Here is a 20,595-nt window from a genome sequence, read left to right as displayed (position 1 = left end):
ACTTATAATAAGCAGAATAAATATGCTGATTTTTAAATGTTCAATTGTCAAAGTATGTGTCAATTTCCCGACAGCATAGCATACATAGTTTAAGAAAAATAGAATGTTAGGGAACATTGTGTTAGTCTATTATTATCTACTCTTAACACACATGCTTCATTTGGTTGCAAAGTTTGTGACAGAACCGGTAATCAGGCATGGATACGGGGGAGGGGAAAGGCCCCCTTCTAAAGCATGAAATGGTGCCGTCTAAAAGGAGCACCGAGGGCGGCCACTAATGTTTACCCCCCAAGATTTTATAGACCTAAACAATGAAGACATATTTTATTTATTAAAAAAAAAGCATTATTGATTAGATACTCTCGCAAGCATTTCAAACAACAAACTATATGCGTGGAGAGAAAGTGGAAAATTGCGACTCCCTTGAGAGTAACATATATGAATGACGAACTAAAATGTTGTACTTTTCCCCCTTTACGACAATTTTTCTGATTAAAATCTTGAATGAACTGCCCGGTTTCAGATCAGGTAGGAGGACAGGGCCCTTGCCCCGGGAAGCAAATTTAAATGTAGCTCCAAAACGAAGATCCAAAAGGATGCCATGACCTCCTTGACGAAACTAAAGAAGGCTTAAAATTGCGTTTCTAGGACTTTACTTTTGGAAAATTTCGCTGGTTGAACCATCGATCTTAAGGACCCAATTAAGTCTCTGATTAACCTCTTCCAGTTTAACTTAATCCAAACATAGCCTAAAAATGTTGGCTCCAAAATCCAAAACGTGTTTTCAGACGACAGCCCTTCCTATCATCAAACGTCATATAAAATTGCTTCGGCATTTTTCGAAATTTTTGCAGTGGAGGACCCCGAAATAAATTTGCAAACATTACTACCAAAGACAGTCTCAATTATCGTCTTTAGAGAAGCCCCTAATTCCACCCCCTCTCACTTAACGTATTGAAAAACAAACTAAAATTGCGTTTTTTAAACATCATTTTCAAGAACTTTTTGGGAAAGACCCCGGATCCACCTTTTCTCCAACGCAATCACTATACCTGAAAATTTCGTTTTTAGACGGTTCCGTGGAGCCACAGCTTCCTGCCTAAACTAGCCTCAAATTGACTTCAGTTTCAAAAACACAGTTCGTGAGGGCACACTGAACCCCCGCCCGCTCTTAGTCCCATCGTTATCAAACAATGCTTAAAATAACGATTTTGGGACATATTTCTAAAGAATTCCGGAGGAGAACTGCCAGGCTTATGTAACTTTTTACGGCGCTAGGGCATATCCATCAATCGTCGAGGTGAGGTGGACAAAAGTCTATATAGTTATATTTTTCATGTATTAATGTTGAAAAATATCCGAAAGATCTGTAGAAACTTCCCAGTTTTGTTAACGTCACCAAAGATAATATAAAATGGCGATTTTAGAAATATCCGATTAAGAGCTCCAAAATCCTTCCGGTACAGATGTGATACACCCCCCCCCCCCCCCATTTGGCGACATTCGATTTTTTTGCACAAAATTAAAATATTTTTCTCGCCAATGAGGCGATAATTTTTTATGCATGGCATCCCTGGCCAAACTAACCTGTGTTTAGCAACCCGAAGGCAATCTTACAGATCTGTTCAAACTTGTTTACTTGGGTTGTTTGGGTTTCACGCAGGAGAGATACGTGGTGTTGTTTCGTGCAATATACCTTACAGGAATGCTTATTTTGTGTTAGTTTAAATTCAGTAGTTGTGTTTTGAAGTAAAAACATTAGAAAATGCCAGTTTCTCCACACTTGAAGGTTAATTAAAAGTTAACTCCAACGTGGTGTGTATCTGTAACGTGCCATTGTCATATGATGTATTGTTTTAGACTGAGTGTGAATATTTATACCACATAAAAAGGTAAGTTCTTTATTTTAGAATTCAAAAAAAAACCTCTCACTTCCAAAATTCTTTGTTTTTACAAATCCTTGAGGGGTTCTTGTAGTTTTTAACTTTATTTTTACTGTATGTAAATTAATTTTACAGAAATAGTACGGTTATTTTGTTCTAAAAGTTAATTCTTATCGATGCCACGAATTATTTAGACATTCTATTAACGTGCCTCCTTTAGGTACTGAATTTTATGTTAACAATTGAAAGTTCTTTCGGTTGTACTCTTAAAAATGCTGAATTTTATTAATAAATCTGCACAATAATGGTGCATATTTCACACTTAAAACTGTGTCATTATTGTACACTGAACGGAAGGAGCCACCCTTGGGTGTCTCCATGAAAATATACATAACTGTGACCATACTCCGACTGTAATGTATATTAACAGTCGGAGGGATAACGGACCGAGCGGAGCGAGGTCCTGGCGAGCCAGAGTTCTCATAGTACTTTCGTAATGAGACCGAGGCTTATGAGACCGAGGGCTCGTATCCCGGAGAAATGATGAAAAAAAAAATTAATGCATTAATTTCGACTTGTAATTAATACAATAATTTATTTCATTGTATTTTAATATGTTTACAAAAAATCCCGGCCCTGTACATTTTTGAAGCATATATTCGTGATGTTTTTTGTTGTGCTTTTATGTTGTTTTTATATATATTGTGTTCTGAAGTGCTTTGATCATGTTTTTTTATCTGATTTTTTCCTGTTGGCGCTAAAAAAGCATCGCTAAGAACGATGTATGTCATATGTCGTCATACATCGTTTTCTTGGCGACGCTTTCTTGGCGCCAACAGGAAAAAGTCGACAAGGGTGGGGTATATCACATCAGTTCCATCCTTCCTTCCCCAAAATAGCCGATAATGGATTTCAGTTCCGAAAAATATTTTGGTTCGGAATATTTTCACATTTCCCCTATTGTTTTCAAATCTAGTCAAAAACGGGTTTTTGAAAAAATAGTGCTGAGAAATTACCGAAGGATAGCCGCGAGACCTCTATCGTCACCAAAGACGGCCTAAATTTGCGTTTTAAACTTATATTTCGAAATCTTTCGATGGGAGACGATTAAATCTCCCTCCCTCTTGCAACGTCAACAAAGGTAACCCAAAATTGCGGGTTTAAAATTTCAGTTTCGGAGATTTTTCGGGAAGAACGCCGATCCTTCCTAAAGCTACGGTCTTAAAAAATAGCTTCAAATTGATTTCAATTTTGAAAGAATTTTAGGAAAGAACTGCGACATTACTTTCACCTAAAGTCTCGAAAAAGTTCCTAAAATTGCGATATTTGACGTCAATTTCAAAAATTTCTCCATGCACCTTGAATATACTTGACTCTTTTGTCCTTGCAACCAAACACAACTAAAGATTAACTAAAAATATTTTTCATACGCCAATTTCGATAATTTTCTTGGAGCAATCCTCCTCCCCTTAACCCTTGACATCTCCCCCCACGCTTCCCCTTCCTCCGTTCCTTCCCTGATGTCACCGAAGAAAGACTATAAAATGCGTTTTTACGACTAGTAAATTTTGGTATCTATTACTTTCTTCAAAAATATAACTTGTACCTAAGGAGTTTCTTACTATAAAAAATTTCTCCCTTTTTATAAGGTCATTCTTCTGCCCCCCCCCCCTTTTTTTTAAATTCGAACTTGCCATAGAAATTTAAAGAAAGATTTATATAGACGTTAAAGATTAGTCAAAATATGCAAATTACTCTTGAGGGGCGGCACAATAGGTCTTTGCACACGGGCGGCCGACACCTTAGGATCGGCCCTGCGCAAAACAAAAAGCACATATGAAAAAAACATCCGGTAAGAAAAGCATCATGTTTCTTCGCATTTTTGGTGTCCCTTTTCACAAGAATATTGTAATATTCCCATTTCTCTTTCTAGAGCTGACCTCACTTTACTTAGAAAAGAAGGTGCACAAATCTTTAAACCACCCACTAAGATATGACTGTGAAGTGACCCCAAACTGTCTATCAAATCAGTTCCAAACAATAGAACTGACACGGGATTTTATTCTCACAGCAGTAAGAGCTACTTAAAAGGTTTGCCCCCATAACTTCTGACACGGACGATTATCAAATGAGCCCACTCCATAAATTTTGGTGAAATATTTTTGAATTGAAAATGTTGGCTTTACGAATAGTTTTTGGTATTTTTTACTTCAACTAATATATTTGTTTTATTAATAATTTGAAAATAATAATTTAAAAATCACTCAACAATTGAGGCAATAAAAAGCAAAGGGATGTAATTGGACTGTTTAAAGTTTCGAGTAAAACGCGTTAAAAGTTTGGATCCTAGGTAGGCTTTCCTTGGTTTTTTCTCTAAATCATACTGTATAACTGAATCTATCAGGGCTACTAGTACCATCTCTTGCCCTAAAACAAAGGAGAGGTTCTCCTACCATTCGTGCTTCTTATTCCTACCATTCGTACCTTCTTATCTCCAAATCTTTTATTTTGGCACTTACATCCCTTTGTTTCTCACTGTCTCAATTCACGTTTGTATTATTTTATATAAAACTTAATTCTTCCTCGACCACAACTACAACTACTACTACTTTTCATTTCGTTTGAAAAACATACACGTATATATAAAAAGTTAAGTCATTTATCCGAATTAATTTCTTCAAAATAAATAAATAAATAAATAAATAAATAGAAGGAAAATCCTGGAATTGCACAAAATGTTAAAACTAATCCCCATTGACATTTTATTGCCTTGGTGTATCATATATTATCCATAAAGTATCGTTTCATTGAAAACGTTTCTATTACTGATGAAACATTTTTTTTACTATAGAAATATTTACTGAAACAACACTAATTTCTTTCTGTAAAAATGTCAGATATGTAACATAAATATTTAAGAATTGTTGCGACTGCTTCCTAAAGTAAGAACTATCTGCAATAAATTCGAATATATCTATTCACGCGTACTCGGTTTACTCTTTCAAAAAGTCAAAAGAAGAAATCTTTCTTTCTGAACGCACACGTGACTTTGAATAAACAGAATTCCTTAAGCCTTCCGAAATATTACCAAAAATTTTTTTACCTCTTTTTCCAGCAGATCTGAATTTTAGGATGCTCTGATATCACTGACGTTTTTCAACTCGGTTGTCAGCTAAACTTTGACAGTTTATGTCAAGATAATATCCTTTAACTTCAATATAAATTTTTGCTGGTTTAAATCATTCAGTTCTGGGATTATCCTATGCTCTGCCAGTTTTTGATGTTACATTTATTTTTTTATGAAGGGAGACTTGTTAATACGATTTGTTGGACTTGGGTAAGTTCTCATCCTAGCACCCTAGTCATGAGAAACATGTATTGGGTATAATTAGTGCCCAATATATGTTTCTCAATAATTAGTAAAAATGGCGAACTAAATGAATAGCGTTCGTAACGTTGCAACAGATACGCGAAGTTTCTACCTGCAAATATGATGCGTTATTACATAAACCGAGTACTGGTTGACGGACCGAACATTGTTTTTTTTTTAATTATAAAAGTTTAAAAGGGATAACTTTGAGTAACTGATGTAGCATATGGAGCTGTATTTATCCAGTAGGCTATTTACACTAATTATATCAAATAGATGGTTCCCTTTAAGTCATTTCAGATTTTGCACTACTTTCCTCTGACGGGTTTAGTTATGGATTTCTATGCAATTATCATTTCTTAAGACATTATCTACCTCTCACTTAAGTTAGTCCTTGCATTTTTGAGACACCATATACATTGTCCACATGGGCGCCCTAATGACAAGTAATAGGATGTCACTGTGACTTTCCAAAAGTTTCCTTATTCGGCAAATTTTGTCTGACGATTCGGCAAAACTATCATCATTCGGCGAAATTTGGAGTTCTATTTGGCAAATTGAGAATTTCCGCCCTCCCAAAAATGGATGCATAAAAAATTCTGTGGTGACTACTTTTAGAACAAGAATCTTTCAGACACGATATTTTTTTTTACACTAAATCTTCTAATAAACTCTGAGAAAGAATATGTCTGGAGCTTAATATTTTTCCTGGCTTTCCTAAGGTTTTACAATTTACTCTTGATTTATTTGTTTTAGTGTGGAGTTCATATTTGTAATTGATATGCTCTTATCGGTAAATATTCACTCTGTGAACCTTCCTTCTCGGTTTTCAGCTAAGTTTTCAAGCGTGTTGAATGATGTGGCGTTGTTTCGCTTGCTGTCTTCATCATCAATTAAACAAGTTATTTACGAGTAAACATGTGAAGGGTAACTTCAACAGCCGACTCTTTCCCACTTGTCAGTAAACATGCGTAGTAACGCGAAAAGCTTTTAAGAGGATGGCAGAAACCAAAGTTAAGAGAAAAGAAATGACATAAAGAAAGCATCGACCCAGGCTCCCGGGAATGACACGAGAAAGTACGAAACGGCATTCCCCGGCGTCAAGATTTTTTTGCATGCATTTTTCGACGCAAATGACGCGGACACTTCGCGTTTTACGACATTTTCCTTCAGCACCCAGCTGCTTTGCCGCCTTCTAACATTACATAACACGCGGGTACTGTGTCTTTGGATGAATATCGCCTTAAAAGCTTTAGGCATGAGTGAATCTACGCAAGAGGCAGTGCTAAAAGTTTGGCCTGTTCGGTTTTTACGCGAGAGTTATTTTTGACGGATTAAACGCGTGTTAGAGAAAGAAATGCGAGAAACCATTTGCAAAAAGTAAGAAGATGTTTTCTTGAATGCGAAATGACAAATGCGACTGCGGGGATAAAAATGACAATGGAATATGGGAATTTCGTATGCATGCTTGCTTCCTGGTGTCCGTGTGGCACTCTTTGAAGAGAGAAGGAGCCACTGATCTCCTATTATTATTCAAATTGGGAGAAAAAAAAAGCTAAAAACCTAGAACAACTTTAGCTTAAACATGTTAAGGGACGATTCCAACGATCAACGGAATCTATTCAGCCTTTTGTTCTAGTACACAGGACAAAAATTCAATAAGAATGCAGTGGCACATGCAATGCGATGTTACACATTTTTTGGATAGAATTATCAAACCTTTTTAATGCATGCTAAAAGAGATTTTTTTTTTTAAACTGAGGTATTGAGAAGAAAATGAATGTAAGTTGACTTTTTAAAGTTGTGTCAAAACGCCTACTAAATTCAAACCTAAGGGAGGCTTTCATTGAAAAATATTTCAAAATCTTCCTGAAAAGCAGCACCTATCAGTAAAATACTAAAATCAAACACAGCTAATTAAAATTGGAACTCATGTGATACACACACACACACACACACACACACACACACACACACACACTAGAATCTGCAATTAAGTTCTTACAGCAAGAACGGATGACTTTATTTAATTGAGAATGATTATCAATGGTTTTATTCGCACACAACAAAAAATCTTCCCTATCATAAGGATTTTCCATTTACATCTTCAAAGAAAATGTATTCAGATGTAGCTTTTCACAAAAAAGTGCAATATAGGTCTAACGAGTTAAAATATTGAACACTTCCGGAAAGTAATCAATAATCAAATGGATCACATATGAAAAAAAGGAGAAAGGAAAGAAACGAAAAGAGAAAAAAAAAAAGTAACGTTACATAAAATATTTAATATCGCTCGTCTGCTGATCAACATAAAGTAATCATTAAATAATGCTTGTACCAAAGGGAGATCTTAAACACCGAAATGGAAACTTCGTTAAACGCTTACACTTTTTAACTCATTTCCAATATTTTGTATCCTCCATTAAACAAATTTAACGACTAAAAGCTCTACTCATAAAAATTGGCTAGAGATCAAATAAATTAATATCACTCGAGAGTAAAATTCGTAAAAAGTAATTTAGAAATATTCTTACCTGATAATTCTGCAAAAAATGCAACTGGGTTTCTATTCCAAGCGGCACAGCTTGCTCCTAAAATAAAACAATAAAAATTATTTCAAGGAAAATATGATAAAATGTACACAAGAAAATATATTGTTGTACTTGAGATGGATTTCGAAGGAATACATGTTACTTACTTCCAGTTAGAGCTTAATTTGCACGGAAGCTCGACTCAATTGCTATACTAATTTTCAATTTTACATGAGTTTTTGTACATTGTAGAGTACTTACTTATGTACGAAAATAAGTTCTGAAGACTAAAAAAGATCTCATAACTGTCTTTGCTTCAAATCAACATAAAATTAATATTTTGAGCAATTTCCGATAAAATTTGTACGGCGAGTAAACAACATATTGGAAGGTAAAGCAATAAAAACCGGTAATGTACCGGTTTGAAGGAGCTTGAAAATAAAACCACCAAAGTCACTGAAAAGTTCATCACAATTGAAGAAATCACGTTAACTAAGACTGATTTCAGTCAATTATTTTATTTGTTCATTTTTGAACAATAATAGTGTAATAGTGCAATAATGCTGCAGAAGATGACATTTCGTCCAATAATCCCTTCCTGTACCGCAATAATATTTTAATTTCCTATTTAATTATAATTTCATTTCCATGTTAGTTTTATACTCGATTATTCTTTCATTTTGCTCATAGAATTCCAAATTTCTCTGAATAGAACCCCAAATTTTACCGCATGATGATGATTTTGCTGAATCATCAGACATAAATTGCCAAATAAGGAAACTTTTGGGAGGCCACAGTGACCTCCCGTGACCTCTCATAGGGGCGCCCCAGAACTTATTACACATTACATATTAATTACTATTTAGAGTTTCTCAATTATTTACAGACACCTGTTTCACCTCCAAGCAGTTTGAAAAATGACCAACAACCTATTTGAAAGCATCTAAAAAATAAAACTGGTGGGTGGCACATTTCGTTTAGTAGTTTTAAACCTAAAAAAATGGTATTCGTAAGGGATGCAACAAGTCATTATGTTGTTAAATCATGCTAGCCTTTCATCGAAACCCAGTTTACCGAGACAAAGAACAGGGTATAAAGCATCAAAAAAAGAAAACCAAAACACAGGCAATGAAGAAGAACCGGATTACCTTTTTTTGCAGGTAATCTATCAAACTTGATTCGACACGGATAGCCCTAAATTTTCAGCGCTATTGTAGTCGAGCTTTTGTTTATGAAATTTGTAAATCCAACATAGAATAGGAAGAAAAAAAACTTCGCCTTCAACGCATCATTAAGCCTAACCAACACGAAAAGTAAAATCTTAAGCTCCACTTCTTAAACATTGTTGCTTCTTAAGTTTAGATGCTGTAAATATTTTGCATAAAAAAGTAAGGAAAAAATTTGCAAGAAGCTTGTAACAATTTTCTGATAGGTGACTGATCTGAGTATTTCAGCTCGTTCCGCTTTACTTAATTACGCTTGAATAGCATCAGCTTTTACAGTATGTGTCACTTAATTTACATTTGATTTTGTCTAAAAGTTTAATGAATAGGATTGAGCTTGTAAGTTAGTTACGGTCAATTTGGGGGCAAATGATTTTGCTACAAATATTCGCGTAATATAAACATTTTTTAAACAATTTTTCCTACTGCGGAACATTTTGCAAACGTTTACTTGGGAAGTAGGAAAACAGTTGTTAACTTACCACATGCAATAGATGATGCTTGATTTTGGAATGAAAAAGACTTATTTATCACTATAGGATGTTTTTTCTTTTTTCAAATTGTTTTTTTACCTTATTTTATTTACACGTGTATGTATTTGATCTCAATGATATTTATGTATCTATTTCTGCCTTAAAATACTAATAAATAATCAATCCTTGCAAAAAAAAAAAAACTTTGAAGTTGAAATTCTGACTTTTTTTTTCTACATATTTTACCAAGTGATAGCAATTATGGGTATTGAATTTCACTATTAAAAAGAAATTTTTTGAGATACAAATACTAAGTTCAATTTACATGACTTACCGCCAAGTAAAAATTGCTCACTGATACCCCCTCCTCACAAAAAAAAAAGTAAAACAAAAACTTCTGCATGTTCCCATTTGTTATGTAAAATATTTCTTCAAGTTATCAAGAAACCAATGATAAACAACATCATTATTGGATAAACAAATAGCAGCAAAATAAAACTTCAATATTTAAACAATCGAAATCACAGGGGGACTAACTCTACATAAATTTCTATAAAAATTGATTTCAATGCAGCTCATATTACAAAAGGTTATTTAGGTGGATCTTATTCAATAAATCATTCACGTTTTCCTGAAACATGTGAAAAATTTAAAAAATAAAATAAAATAAATTTCTGTGATTGAGATAATAAAAAAAAGTAGTACAATGACTTCGAATGGGGGGAAAAATAGACTGTTCCGAGCTCGCTTCAAATCAAAATCAATAGAAATCTCCTAAATATAATAACACAGAAAAAGTGAAATAAAAATTTAAACACACAAACGTGAGAAAAAAAAAAGCTATCGAGATGGGCTTTTATCCTCCATTTCATCACGCATTCAAGAATGTCGAAATTCTTTATCGCTCTTCAATTCAATTCCTGGTTGATTTAAAGAGGCAGGAGTGGAGAGATATCAATTGAATCCGCTTTTTGTGCAAGCCAGCCTCTCCAAGTATTGGAAGAAAGCCGGCAATGCCACCTTATAATCCGAAACCGATTATTTGGCGTAGAATAGAGTATCGTCTGTTTCGCAGACGCTTTAGTTTATAAATCACACGCCCGGTTTTCCAGATATAATCGGCAAGACGAAAGATTTGTTTTAACCCTGATTTTGACAGAATAGATTCACGCTATTATTTCTATTTATCGTCGTGTTTTTTTTATATTTCATAAAAGAGATGGCTTTTAGCAAAGGCGCCTACGAACTTCTTTGCGTCAATAATAGTAATAAAAAGGCTGTGCCCCGAGTTTTCTGCTTGGAGGATTGCGGGGTGCGATTTATGTTTCAAGTTTCGGTTTTTGCCGAGGATGAAAGGATTGTAAAAATAAGGTTTTCAAAAAATTGAAAAACTTTTTTTTTTCTTGTGAAGTCGATATACATTATTTTATCTGATAAGTTAATGCAAGTTGGACAAAATTTTGAAATGTTAGCTGAACAAAATAAACTTTGAAAAAGTTTCCAAATAAATATTTTTTCCGTCTTCTTGCTGCACGTCAACAAGTACGATCAACTATTTGTGCCAGTTTCGAAATCGTTCAATTCCGAGAACATTTTACGTCACACAAATAAAAGAATAAAATTGATACAAAGAAAATTTTGCTTGAAATAAATCTTTTGACAAACTTATGTTTAAAAATAGGGGTAATGCCTCATCGTTGAGAGAAAAAAAAATTTCTTTTTTCGCTATTCTGTTTAAACGAACTACAAAATACAATAATATTCTTATCATGTGTTGGTATTAGTATTGTACTTTAAATAGATGTTTGCATCTGAAATGTATACTTTCAAGATATCTTCTTTGGATAATTTTTTTACAAAATCTTATTAACTCTAAAATTTACAAGAAGAGTCCTATGAAATTGTTTCTGAGAAGAATGAAAAACCCTAGAAATTATTCACTTTTCTTTAAAAACCGAAATTTGAAAAGTTCGTCATGTTTACAATTCTAAAAACAATCTAATCTAAAGCAAGCCTTGCTAAAACAGAGCTTTTGTTCATGAAAATTATTCTGCATGTTACATACTTTTTAACTCCTGTATAAATTATCAATTTTCGAAATTGAGAAAGTTGTTTTTTCCACTTATATTTAGTATCAAATAAGGTGAAACAGGCAAGATTTTTCAAATAAATCAAGGGGACTGCTTGTTGAATTCAACGTTTTTTCTTTACCACAAAAAAAAACACGAATATAGCTAGTACTTAAATGATGAAACATAGTTTTTTTTTTTTTTTTTGCAAAAGGATAACAAAAATAGTTTGATCGTATGATCGCTGAAAAGAAGTTCGCTAAAAATATAGACCAGCATTTCAAAGAATATAAATAATTAGATGTTAACAATTCTTGGAACATATTTTACTCTGTTCAAACAATTAAACGCCATGACTGCAGAATTGATAGAACAAAGACAAAAATTAATTGCAAAAGTGACTCCTGAAAAATTCATAAAGCCTTGACTTAGCATAAGTAAGAAACAAAAGGACATTTTACGCCTAATTCATGTCCATGGTAAATAATGAGTCACCATCATGTGTTAAAACCAAGTCAGCCAAGTGCAACATCTAACAAACAAGAATTAACTGAGCCATATTTAAAGAATTATATGTCGTGACTAAGGAATTGTGGGAGAAGAGTTACGTCAACTGACACTTGCGTAAGAATAAACTACAACCACCTTATCTAAAATAAAGTCTACTCTTAAAACTAAAACTAATCTTCTGGGGAAGCAAGATCAAACGCTTGGGTGAGTGGGGCTTGAATACACTATCAAACGATAGAAAAATAAATCAACAATGTAAAAAAGCACAAAATTGCAAGTGATTGCAGGCACGTGTTTTGGGGTTATAAGGAACCCTTATTTTCAATGCAAAATAATGCATGTAAAGGTACTCTTGGCTTGAATAAGCTATCAAACGATATAAAAATAAATCAACAACCTAAAAAAAGCAAAAAAATTGCAACTGATTGCAGACACGTGTTTTGAAGTTATAAGGAACCCTTACTTTCAATGCTAAAATATATGAGCTTATGAATGTAAAGGCACTCGAGGTTTGAATAAACTATCAAACGATAAAAACATAAATCAACAACAACGTAAAAAAGCACAAAGTTGCAAATGATTGCAGACACGCTTTTTGGGGTTATAAGGAATTCTTATTTTCAAAGCAAAAATATGTGAGCCTATGAATGTTAAGGCACTGGACAGAAGCTTAAAGCTTGTTTTACCCAGTTAAGTTACTTTTTAGCGTAAACAAAGGTTTATTTGTTCATCAAATGCCATTATTATTATCCATCTTTGCGGAAAACAATTTGAACATTAAATGGTGACACGTGTACAACAACAGGCAATCAAACAGCACGTTTTCGCAATTAAAGCATTAAAATATTAACAGCGGCGGATTTACCATGCCGCAAGTGTCACAGTAGCGAGGGGTAGGGCCAAGAAAAGGGATTCAAAATGCACATGAAAAATGTATTATACAGTTTGGTGATAAACAGAGGGGGCCTCAAAACTGCAATGCGACGGGCCCCTAAACCTGAAAGTATGCCACTGATAATTAGACGGAGACATCAGAGCCAATTTAAAATTATCAATTGCAATGAAGAAATTCTACAATGTGTGCATTCTACATTGTGTGGATAATTAACTCTAAAAAATAATGATTTAATAAACTGCTAATAGTTAAAAGTAAATAATAATTGCTTTCTGATTGTGACATTCATTCCGATTCTCGTATACCTCGAAGTCAAGTGACAAATTTGCTATCCGATTAGTGATTTCGTTCACGTGAGTGGCCGAAAACGACATCGAAAGAAGTTAATCACATTGGTTAAATAATTTCTTTAAAATCTCTCACACTAATCCCTTAAGAGCCATTTTACGAACATTTTAATGAAATGAATAATAAGCACAAAATTGTTTAATTACACAACCACACGAAGGTTTATTGAAAAAAAAAAAAAAGAAAAAAATTATCCATCTAAACAATGAACAGAAAATATATTCGTTAAAAGAAGTTGACGAATAAGTTTTCAACCAAATATTAATTTTGAACCTTTCCAACGCTGAATGATGATGTTAAATCAAAATTACATTTAAAAAGATGTTAAAAGTGGTCACAAAACATTCTAAATGCAGTGCATACGCATTTGACAGTTATTAAGAACAACAATAAAGCATTAATCTTCGTAAGCTGTATAATAAATCCCAGGATTGAACGAAGACACTTCAGATTAAATTCCGTTCTAGAGAATACCAAGATAGCTTCAGAAATAATAAGAACGAAAATAAAAAGAACCTATGGAATTCAAAAGAAAACAAATATCTTATTTTGCTCTTAATAAGTTCATCCAGATTGATTTTAAATTAGCAGACGATAAAGAAAAAAAGAATCAGGGAAATGCTCATTGAAAATGTCTTCCGTTTCCTACCCCCTTCCCTCTTTAGCTTTAGGAATCTTTTGTCATTAATTACACATATAAATAGATATTTTTTTTATACATACACATTGATTTTAAACTGTAATTAAATCTTATTTTCAACGCTTCTGCAAAAATATTCTTTCCTCCGGTTTTCTGCCGGGAATTGACTCTTCCTCCCGCGACAATGGATGCTTATAATTCATTCAAATGTGTTTTGTTTTCTGTTTCCCCCGTTTTTAAAAACGTGTTTCGTTTTTCAATGAACTGCTGAAGCATGGAAAGCTGTCACATTCGTTTATGCACAGTGAATAACTTAAACGACTGTAAATTTGACGTGATTTATATAAAAATTTCAATTGCTAATGCTGCGTTTTCAGAACTTTTGCTAGAATGGAACTGTTAAGAAGCATAGAATATTTCACTAAACGTGTCGAGTAGAAAACGCAGTACGTTCAGTTAAGATGGAATTGGTGTGGACGAAAATGTGTTGCCGTTATTAGTCAGTTTATATTTTCGTAACGTTATAAGTTGCTATTTATTGAGCCATTTTGAAATCAATAATAATTATCATGCATATTACCAGAACTCTAATAGGCAAAAAACAATACTTAAAAATAGTTGTAGTTTTCTTGAACACTTTGCAATGAAAATTATAAAAGTATATTTCTAAACAAACATATGCAATTCTGTTTGAACCTGCCTTAATTAAGTTTATTTGAAATCCAAAAATAATTTTATCAATTGTAAGGGAAATGATTTCGCTCAAAACTTTTATTTGAGCCTATTTAATAGATATATTACAGTTGAATATTCACATATATTTTTAAAATTCGAAAAAAAAAAAAACATTATATTAATTTGAATTTTTGGTATCTTGAATTCAAATTATGTTTTTCGCAATCATGAGTGTGTGTTTGTGCGTGGGGGTATATGTGTTTGTGTGTAGGGGATATGTGTATGTGTGTAGGCATGTGTGTTTGTGTCTGTGTGCTGGTATAAGTGTGTGGGTAGTTGTGTGTATGAATGTGTGTGTGGGGGGGGTATGTGTATGTGTGTGTAGGCATATCCATATGTGTTTGTGTCTGTGTGCAGGCATGAATGTGTGGGTAGTTGTGTGTATGTGTGTGTATGTGTAGGTGTCTGTATGTATCCGTGTGTGTATGTGTTTGTGTGTACATGTGGTGTGTGTGCGTGTGTGTGTAGTTGTGTATGTATGCGCGTGTGTGTAGGACATGGAAGCAACCTGGAGACAGCTTTCGCTATAGGAACGGCTTTGTGAGGACGGTGATAAAGCGGAGGGTGGCGGTGGAAAAATAAAATGATAGGACACCAAAAACAGTCAAATGAAAGCAATAAGCAATCGTGATTGCTCAAAAAAACATTTTAAATGTTGAAAATAAAAATAGTACATATCTCTTACATCCCTGCTATCTTTCATTTCATCTTTAGAAAGTGAATTTTATTTATTTATTTTTATTCTTGGTTTTGTTTTCGAAATCTTCACTCCTTCAAAATAATCTTTCACTCAAATCGCAAGGAGAATTTTTGCGCCGTTAAAACCGTTTTTAGCGATGTCTCTGGATGCACGTATCACTAATAGTCGAATTTCATATGTTCCGATAAAATGCTTTATTAAGAAAAGAATATATTTTTAACATGTGTTTCTAAAAATGTTATACACTAAAATTATTTTTTAGACGATAAAACTATTACATTTGTGTCTGCTTGGGGGGAAAAGATAACGCAAAAAAGTTTTGCTTTGAAAAAGTCGCAAAATGTTACAATGCTATCATTTTTTCACTCATTTTTATTATATCTTTGTGTTCTCTCATGATGTAATTTTTAATTAACTCTTATTCAATTTCAGCCTTTTTTCTTTTTTTTTTAAATCATAATATACTAATGGGGAAGTGAGCTATAAATGAGAAAGTTTTTTTTTTTGATTTGGACAAACTAACTAATTACTGCATAAAAAATTAATTATTTGTAGTTGTGATAATTAAAGACTCAGTACGTAGCAGAACTTATAACAAAGTGATCTTTTAATATAAACACATAGCAAAAAATAGTTTTCGTACACTGAGATTTTAATTAAATTCTTCTTTTCGTCGCTTTTGAAATTTAAATTATAAATTAAAATGTGGGCATCTAAATTCGTTCAAAATTCTAATAGGATTCAGTTACTGTGTTTTTGTTTGATAGATAATAGTTCTGCAGAGTTTTGCATTATTTAAAAATTTTTTTAAAAAAAGTAAATAAATGAATAAATAAAAAGTCATTGCATTAACCAGGAATGTAAAATAAATGATCAATGCAATGAAAATTATAAAAGATTTATTTTTTATACTGCTGAATTGATTTCAGATCTTAAACTCCTTGATTTTATTGTTAGGAAGGGATACCAAAATGAGAAGCAAGATTTATTATACAAATTTACGTCATTAAAAAACAAAATCAAATAAATGAAAAAAAAATATGATTGGAATATTCGGCAAATAAACATAAAAAAATGATTTTCGGAAACATGAATTTAAAGAAAGACATCATGAGCATGACATTTCATGCATATCAATCCATCAACAATTCAGTTTAGATGGTCTAGTTAGCGCTATTCCCCTCCCCCGTACACCCACGATTTTATTTTTCTCCCCCCCCCCCCTGTTTTCAGCTAAGCTTCGAGATGGGGTTTTTGAGGTAGTTGAACTTACTTTTCTTAAAACATGTTTAAAAGGTATATATATATATATATATATATATATATATATATATATATATATATATATATATATATATATATACAGGGGCGGCAAATAGGGGGGTCAAGAGGGGGCGGTCGCACCCCCAAATTTTTTGAGCAGAATGATAGAAAATGGGTGAATTCATTTTATGTAAGTCGGAAATCAATGTTCATTAAAGGAAATCTCGCTGGTTCTCAGCAACTATTTGATGAAACTCGACACATTCCCAGACTAGAAAAAGTGTTTTTCGTTATTTGGATGATGACTTAGAAATTCATGAAGTATTTTCGGTTTTTTCAGAACATAGAAACTGATAGAGAACCATGGTTAATTTTAACTAAAGAAGACATTGCCTCATATAGGCTAAATATTTCACACTTGTGTGCCCAGTGTAACGATGGTATGCTCAAAATGAGAGGCTCGTGAAAAATGGTGTGGCAGCATGGTTTTCACATGAAAATTCCTTGATATTTTGCATTCACTTTTACGCTCATTTTTAAGTGTATATTTATTCGATGAGTGTTCATCGCTTTCTTTTGCTAGAAACACGTTTCAGCTGCTCAATACATTGTAATGCTTTCATAGAAACTTCTTAAAAATGTATGTGATTATTGAATAAAAAACACATATCAACCAAATACCTTTTATGGGGCTCTATAATTATGCAATTGCGGAGTGACGCAAGATAATTTTCATGAGTTAAAACGATAAAACATTTCTCTATAACTTCAAAGCAGTGATTTGTTGACTGGAAGAATTATTGCAAAACGATTCTTTCAATGGTGAAAAAGCTCATGCCCTTTAGCATGTATGACTTCGTTTGAATTTTTATATAATTTGTTTGCATCGGAAAAAAGTTTTTGAAAAATGCTTTACTCTATTAAAATCTATATCTTCAATCCGCTACTCGACTATCCAAACTACAGTTCAATCTACAATTGATCTGTGCACCATACTACCACAGTTCAATCTACAATTAAAGCTGAAAATAGATTTTTTATAGATGTATAGTTCAATCAATCGTGAAATTTTTCAAAAAAATTCTTCCTTCGAGCCAATTTTAAAGAGGCGCAAAAAAAAAAAAAAAAAAAAGACAAAAATCCACATGATGATGTGAAGTCAAACATTGAATTTTGAATATTTTGTATGAAGTAATAGATTCAGTTTCGAATGAAAATAACACAAGATTTGATGATAATTATTTTTCATTATGGTTGGCTGGGATTATGGTTATTTGGATTGGATTTTGAAAACAAAAAATAAAATGTTTAACTGTGAGTAAAATTTTTAGCATGAGGCAAGAAAAATTACAAGCAATATACCGACAGAATAGTTTTCACATCCAGAGATTCGTCCTTGTTATGAACTCATAAGTTTGGAATAGTGAATAACAGAGCTGGAGGCAGATGATATCTGATTGAAGCTGAGAGCGCCGACATGACTAGATTATTCAATGATGAAAAGTTAAAGCCCCTTACAGTTTTTGAAGTAGCCTGGGTGATTTTGAAGAGCAAGATATAAAAAGTGTTTTCATACATAACTTTGTGTTACTTCAATTATTTTTTAACTATTACAATCAGCTCAGCTAGAAGAGAAAGATTTTTTTTATGTTTCAGGAGGTTAGAGAAATATTTTCGAAGCACAAAGGGGGAAAAAAAACCTTTTCCATTTGACTAAACTGGCAAAACAGCACGACATTGGGCAGTGATAGATTAGTAACATGATTCCCTGCTCTTCCGAATTCCAAAAATCATGCATTATATTTTTTCCAAAAGGTATAAAAACTTTAGTAGCGAGATGTTTTGTATGATAACTTTTTAGTCAATGAATCAAAATTTTAATTGTTTCTAAACACTAATTTTATTCATACTAAACCGATTTTATGACAACTTCTTGTTAGCTAATGTGTGTTTGGTTTCGCTTTGGGGTTATACATATTTAAGAAACTCGACCCCCCAAATGAAATGGTGAAATGCCGCCCCTGTATATATATATATATATATATATATATATTTATTTATTTATTTTTCCCCCCAACTAGTAAGCTTCCCAGTCTGTTCGCGGGCCGTATTTTGAAAACCCTTGGTAAAGATAACACACAGAAAAAGAAAAAAAAAACTATTTAATTTCCTAACTTAGAAATAGCGATAGGGGCATAGGATAATAGGATGGCATAGATAATAATAGATGGCAAAAGACTTGACCATTCTTGAAAGGACAACTCTTTCAAAGCGGTGAAGTCGAAACAAGCTTGTCCCAGTATGAACATAAAGGCTCTAATCTGACAAACAAAGGCCAAAACCAGCCCTAACGCCACCCGCGAAAATGCCCAGGAGGAGGCTTTTACCACATGTGGTGAATGCTAACTCAAGTTCCGAACGGGGCACTGAAGCATGTCTCCGAAATAGAGCTTTTCTTTGACCACCCAAGTTTATTCTTAGGACAATTTCTTGCATAGTTTCAGTGGAAACAATTGAAATATATTGTTACACTACTCTGCCCAAACCTATAAAGAATCGGGGGATAACATTAACTTTAGATGTAACTGCATCTGTTGAGCCTTATTATGTCAGTGTTGTAATGATTATTTAGACAAAGGTAGCTTCTTTTTTCATGAAAATTTCTGTATTTTGAAACGGAAGAAGAAGCAGATTTATTAACTTGCATATTTTAATATTATTAGAGAGAAAATTTAGCAAATTGAACTCGGAAACTTTCCAATGATTTTTGTATTACCTATTATTATAAATATAACTGAAACAGTACCGGACATAAATTCACATGATTTTATTTGTAATGTGGCGTATAAAGCCATATATGCTTATATTAAAAACGTTCGAATAATATAGTCCAATTCTTCTGGAGGACTAAGACACTTCACCAGTTATTGAATAAATAACTTTGAAAATGAAAAATCATTTTAAAATATCAATTACAAACGGCTACGCTTCATCTAAGGTCATGAAAGAAATTGCATTAAAGTTAAAAATTCTAACAATAAGTCCAAGCTGCTTTCAAGAAAAATTTCGTTGAAATTTTATCCTTCGAGATAAACGCGGTAAAAATACGGCGCCGAGTCAAAGTTCGTATGAAAATGTAATACACTTTAAAGACTTTAACAGAGAATAGAAAACCCGCTTTCATGGTAAAAGCTGCTGACACAAAAAACATCATGAAATATTATAAAGTTTAGAATTCTAAAGAAATATTCTTCATGTTAAATAAAAGAGAACTTTCAGGGATTAAAATAATTGTTACAAAAAATTCAGAAAGCAATAAAATAGAATGCATCCGAAAAATCGATTATTTTTCTTATCATATTCCATCATTTTAAAGAATAAAATATATATATAATATATATATATATATATATATATATATATATATATATATATATATATATATATAATATTGTAGTTTTAGTAGAAACGTTCATAAAAAAAGAAACTCATGCATGTTATGTTGTTATTATTTTATTGGGGGGGGGGGACCTTGTTCAAAGCGAAAATACTGCATCAATCTCTACAAAACATCTACAAAAAAAAAAAAAAAAAAAAAAAAATCAGGACTGCGTGAGTTTTAATATCAAGAACTATTTGTCAACATATAAGGAATTGAAAAGCAAAGGGATGTAAGTGGACATTCTCAAATTTTGAGTAAAACGTTTTTGTTCCGTTCTTAGGTAAACTTTCATTGAAAAGTTTTTCTAAATCCTGTTGTATAGAAGCACCTACCAGTGCTACTGGTACCATCTCTTGACTGGAAACAGAGGAGAGGTTCACCTACCATTTGTACTGATCATCTCCAAATTTTCAATTTTGACACCGTTTTTTTGGTTCAATCAGTAGCAATGGAACTGACTTACAGGTAAACCATTGCCATTCTCACCTGAAAAGGAATTTCGGTTAGCGGACA

The 20,595-nt window shown here is 32.9% G+C and overlaps 1 protein-coding gene across 1 annotated transcript in view; it reads right to left on the bottom strand.

The window, feature by feature from the left end:
* LOC129218770 (uncharacterized) overlaps positions 1 to 20,595 on the bottom strand; it is a 184,145-nt gene that overhangs the window by 48,472 nt on the left and 115,078 nt on the right. Inside the window, exon 3 of the mRNA XM_054853094.1 lies at positions 7,788 to 7,844. Within this exon, the coding sequence (XP_054709069.1) occupies positions 7,788 to 7,844 (57 nt within the window). The remainder of the gene's footprint in view (positions 1 to 7,787; positions 7,845 to 20,595) is intronic.

Source organism: Uloborus diversus, chromosome 3 (genome assembly GCF_026930045.1).
Source record: "Uloborus diversus isolate 005 chromosome 3, Udiv.v.3.1, whole genome shotgun sequence".
NCBI lineage: Eukaryota > Metazoa > Arthropoda > Arachnida > Araneae > Uloboridae > Uloborus > Uloborus diversus.
This window is presented reverse-complemented; position numbering and strand designations above follow the sequence as displayed.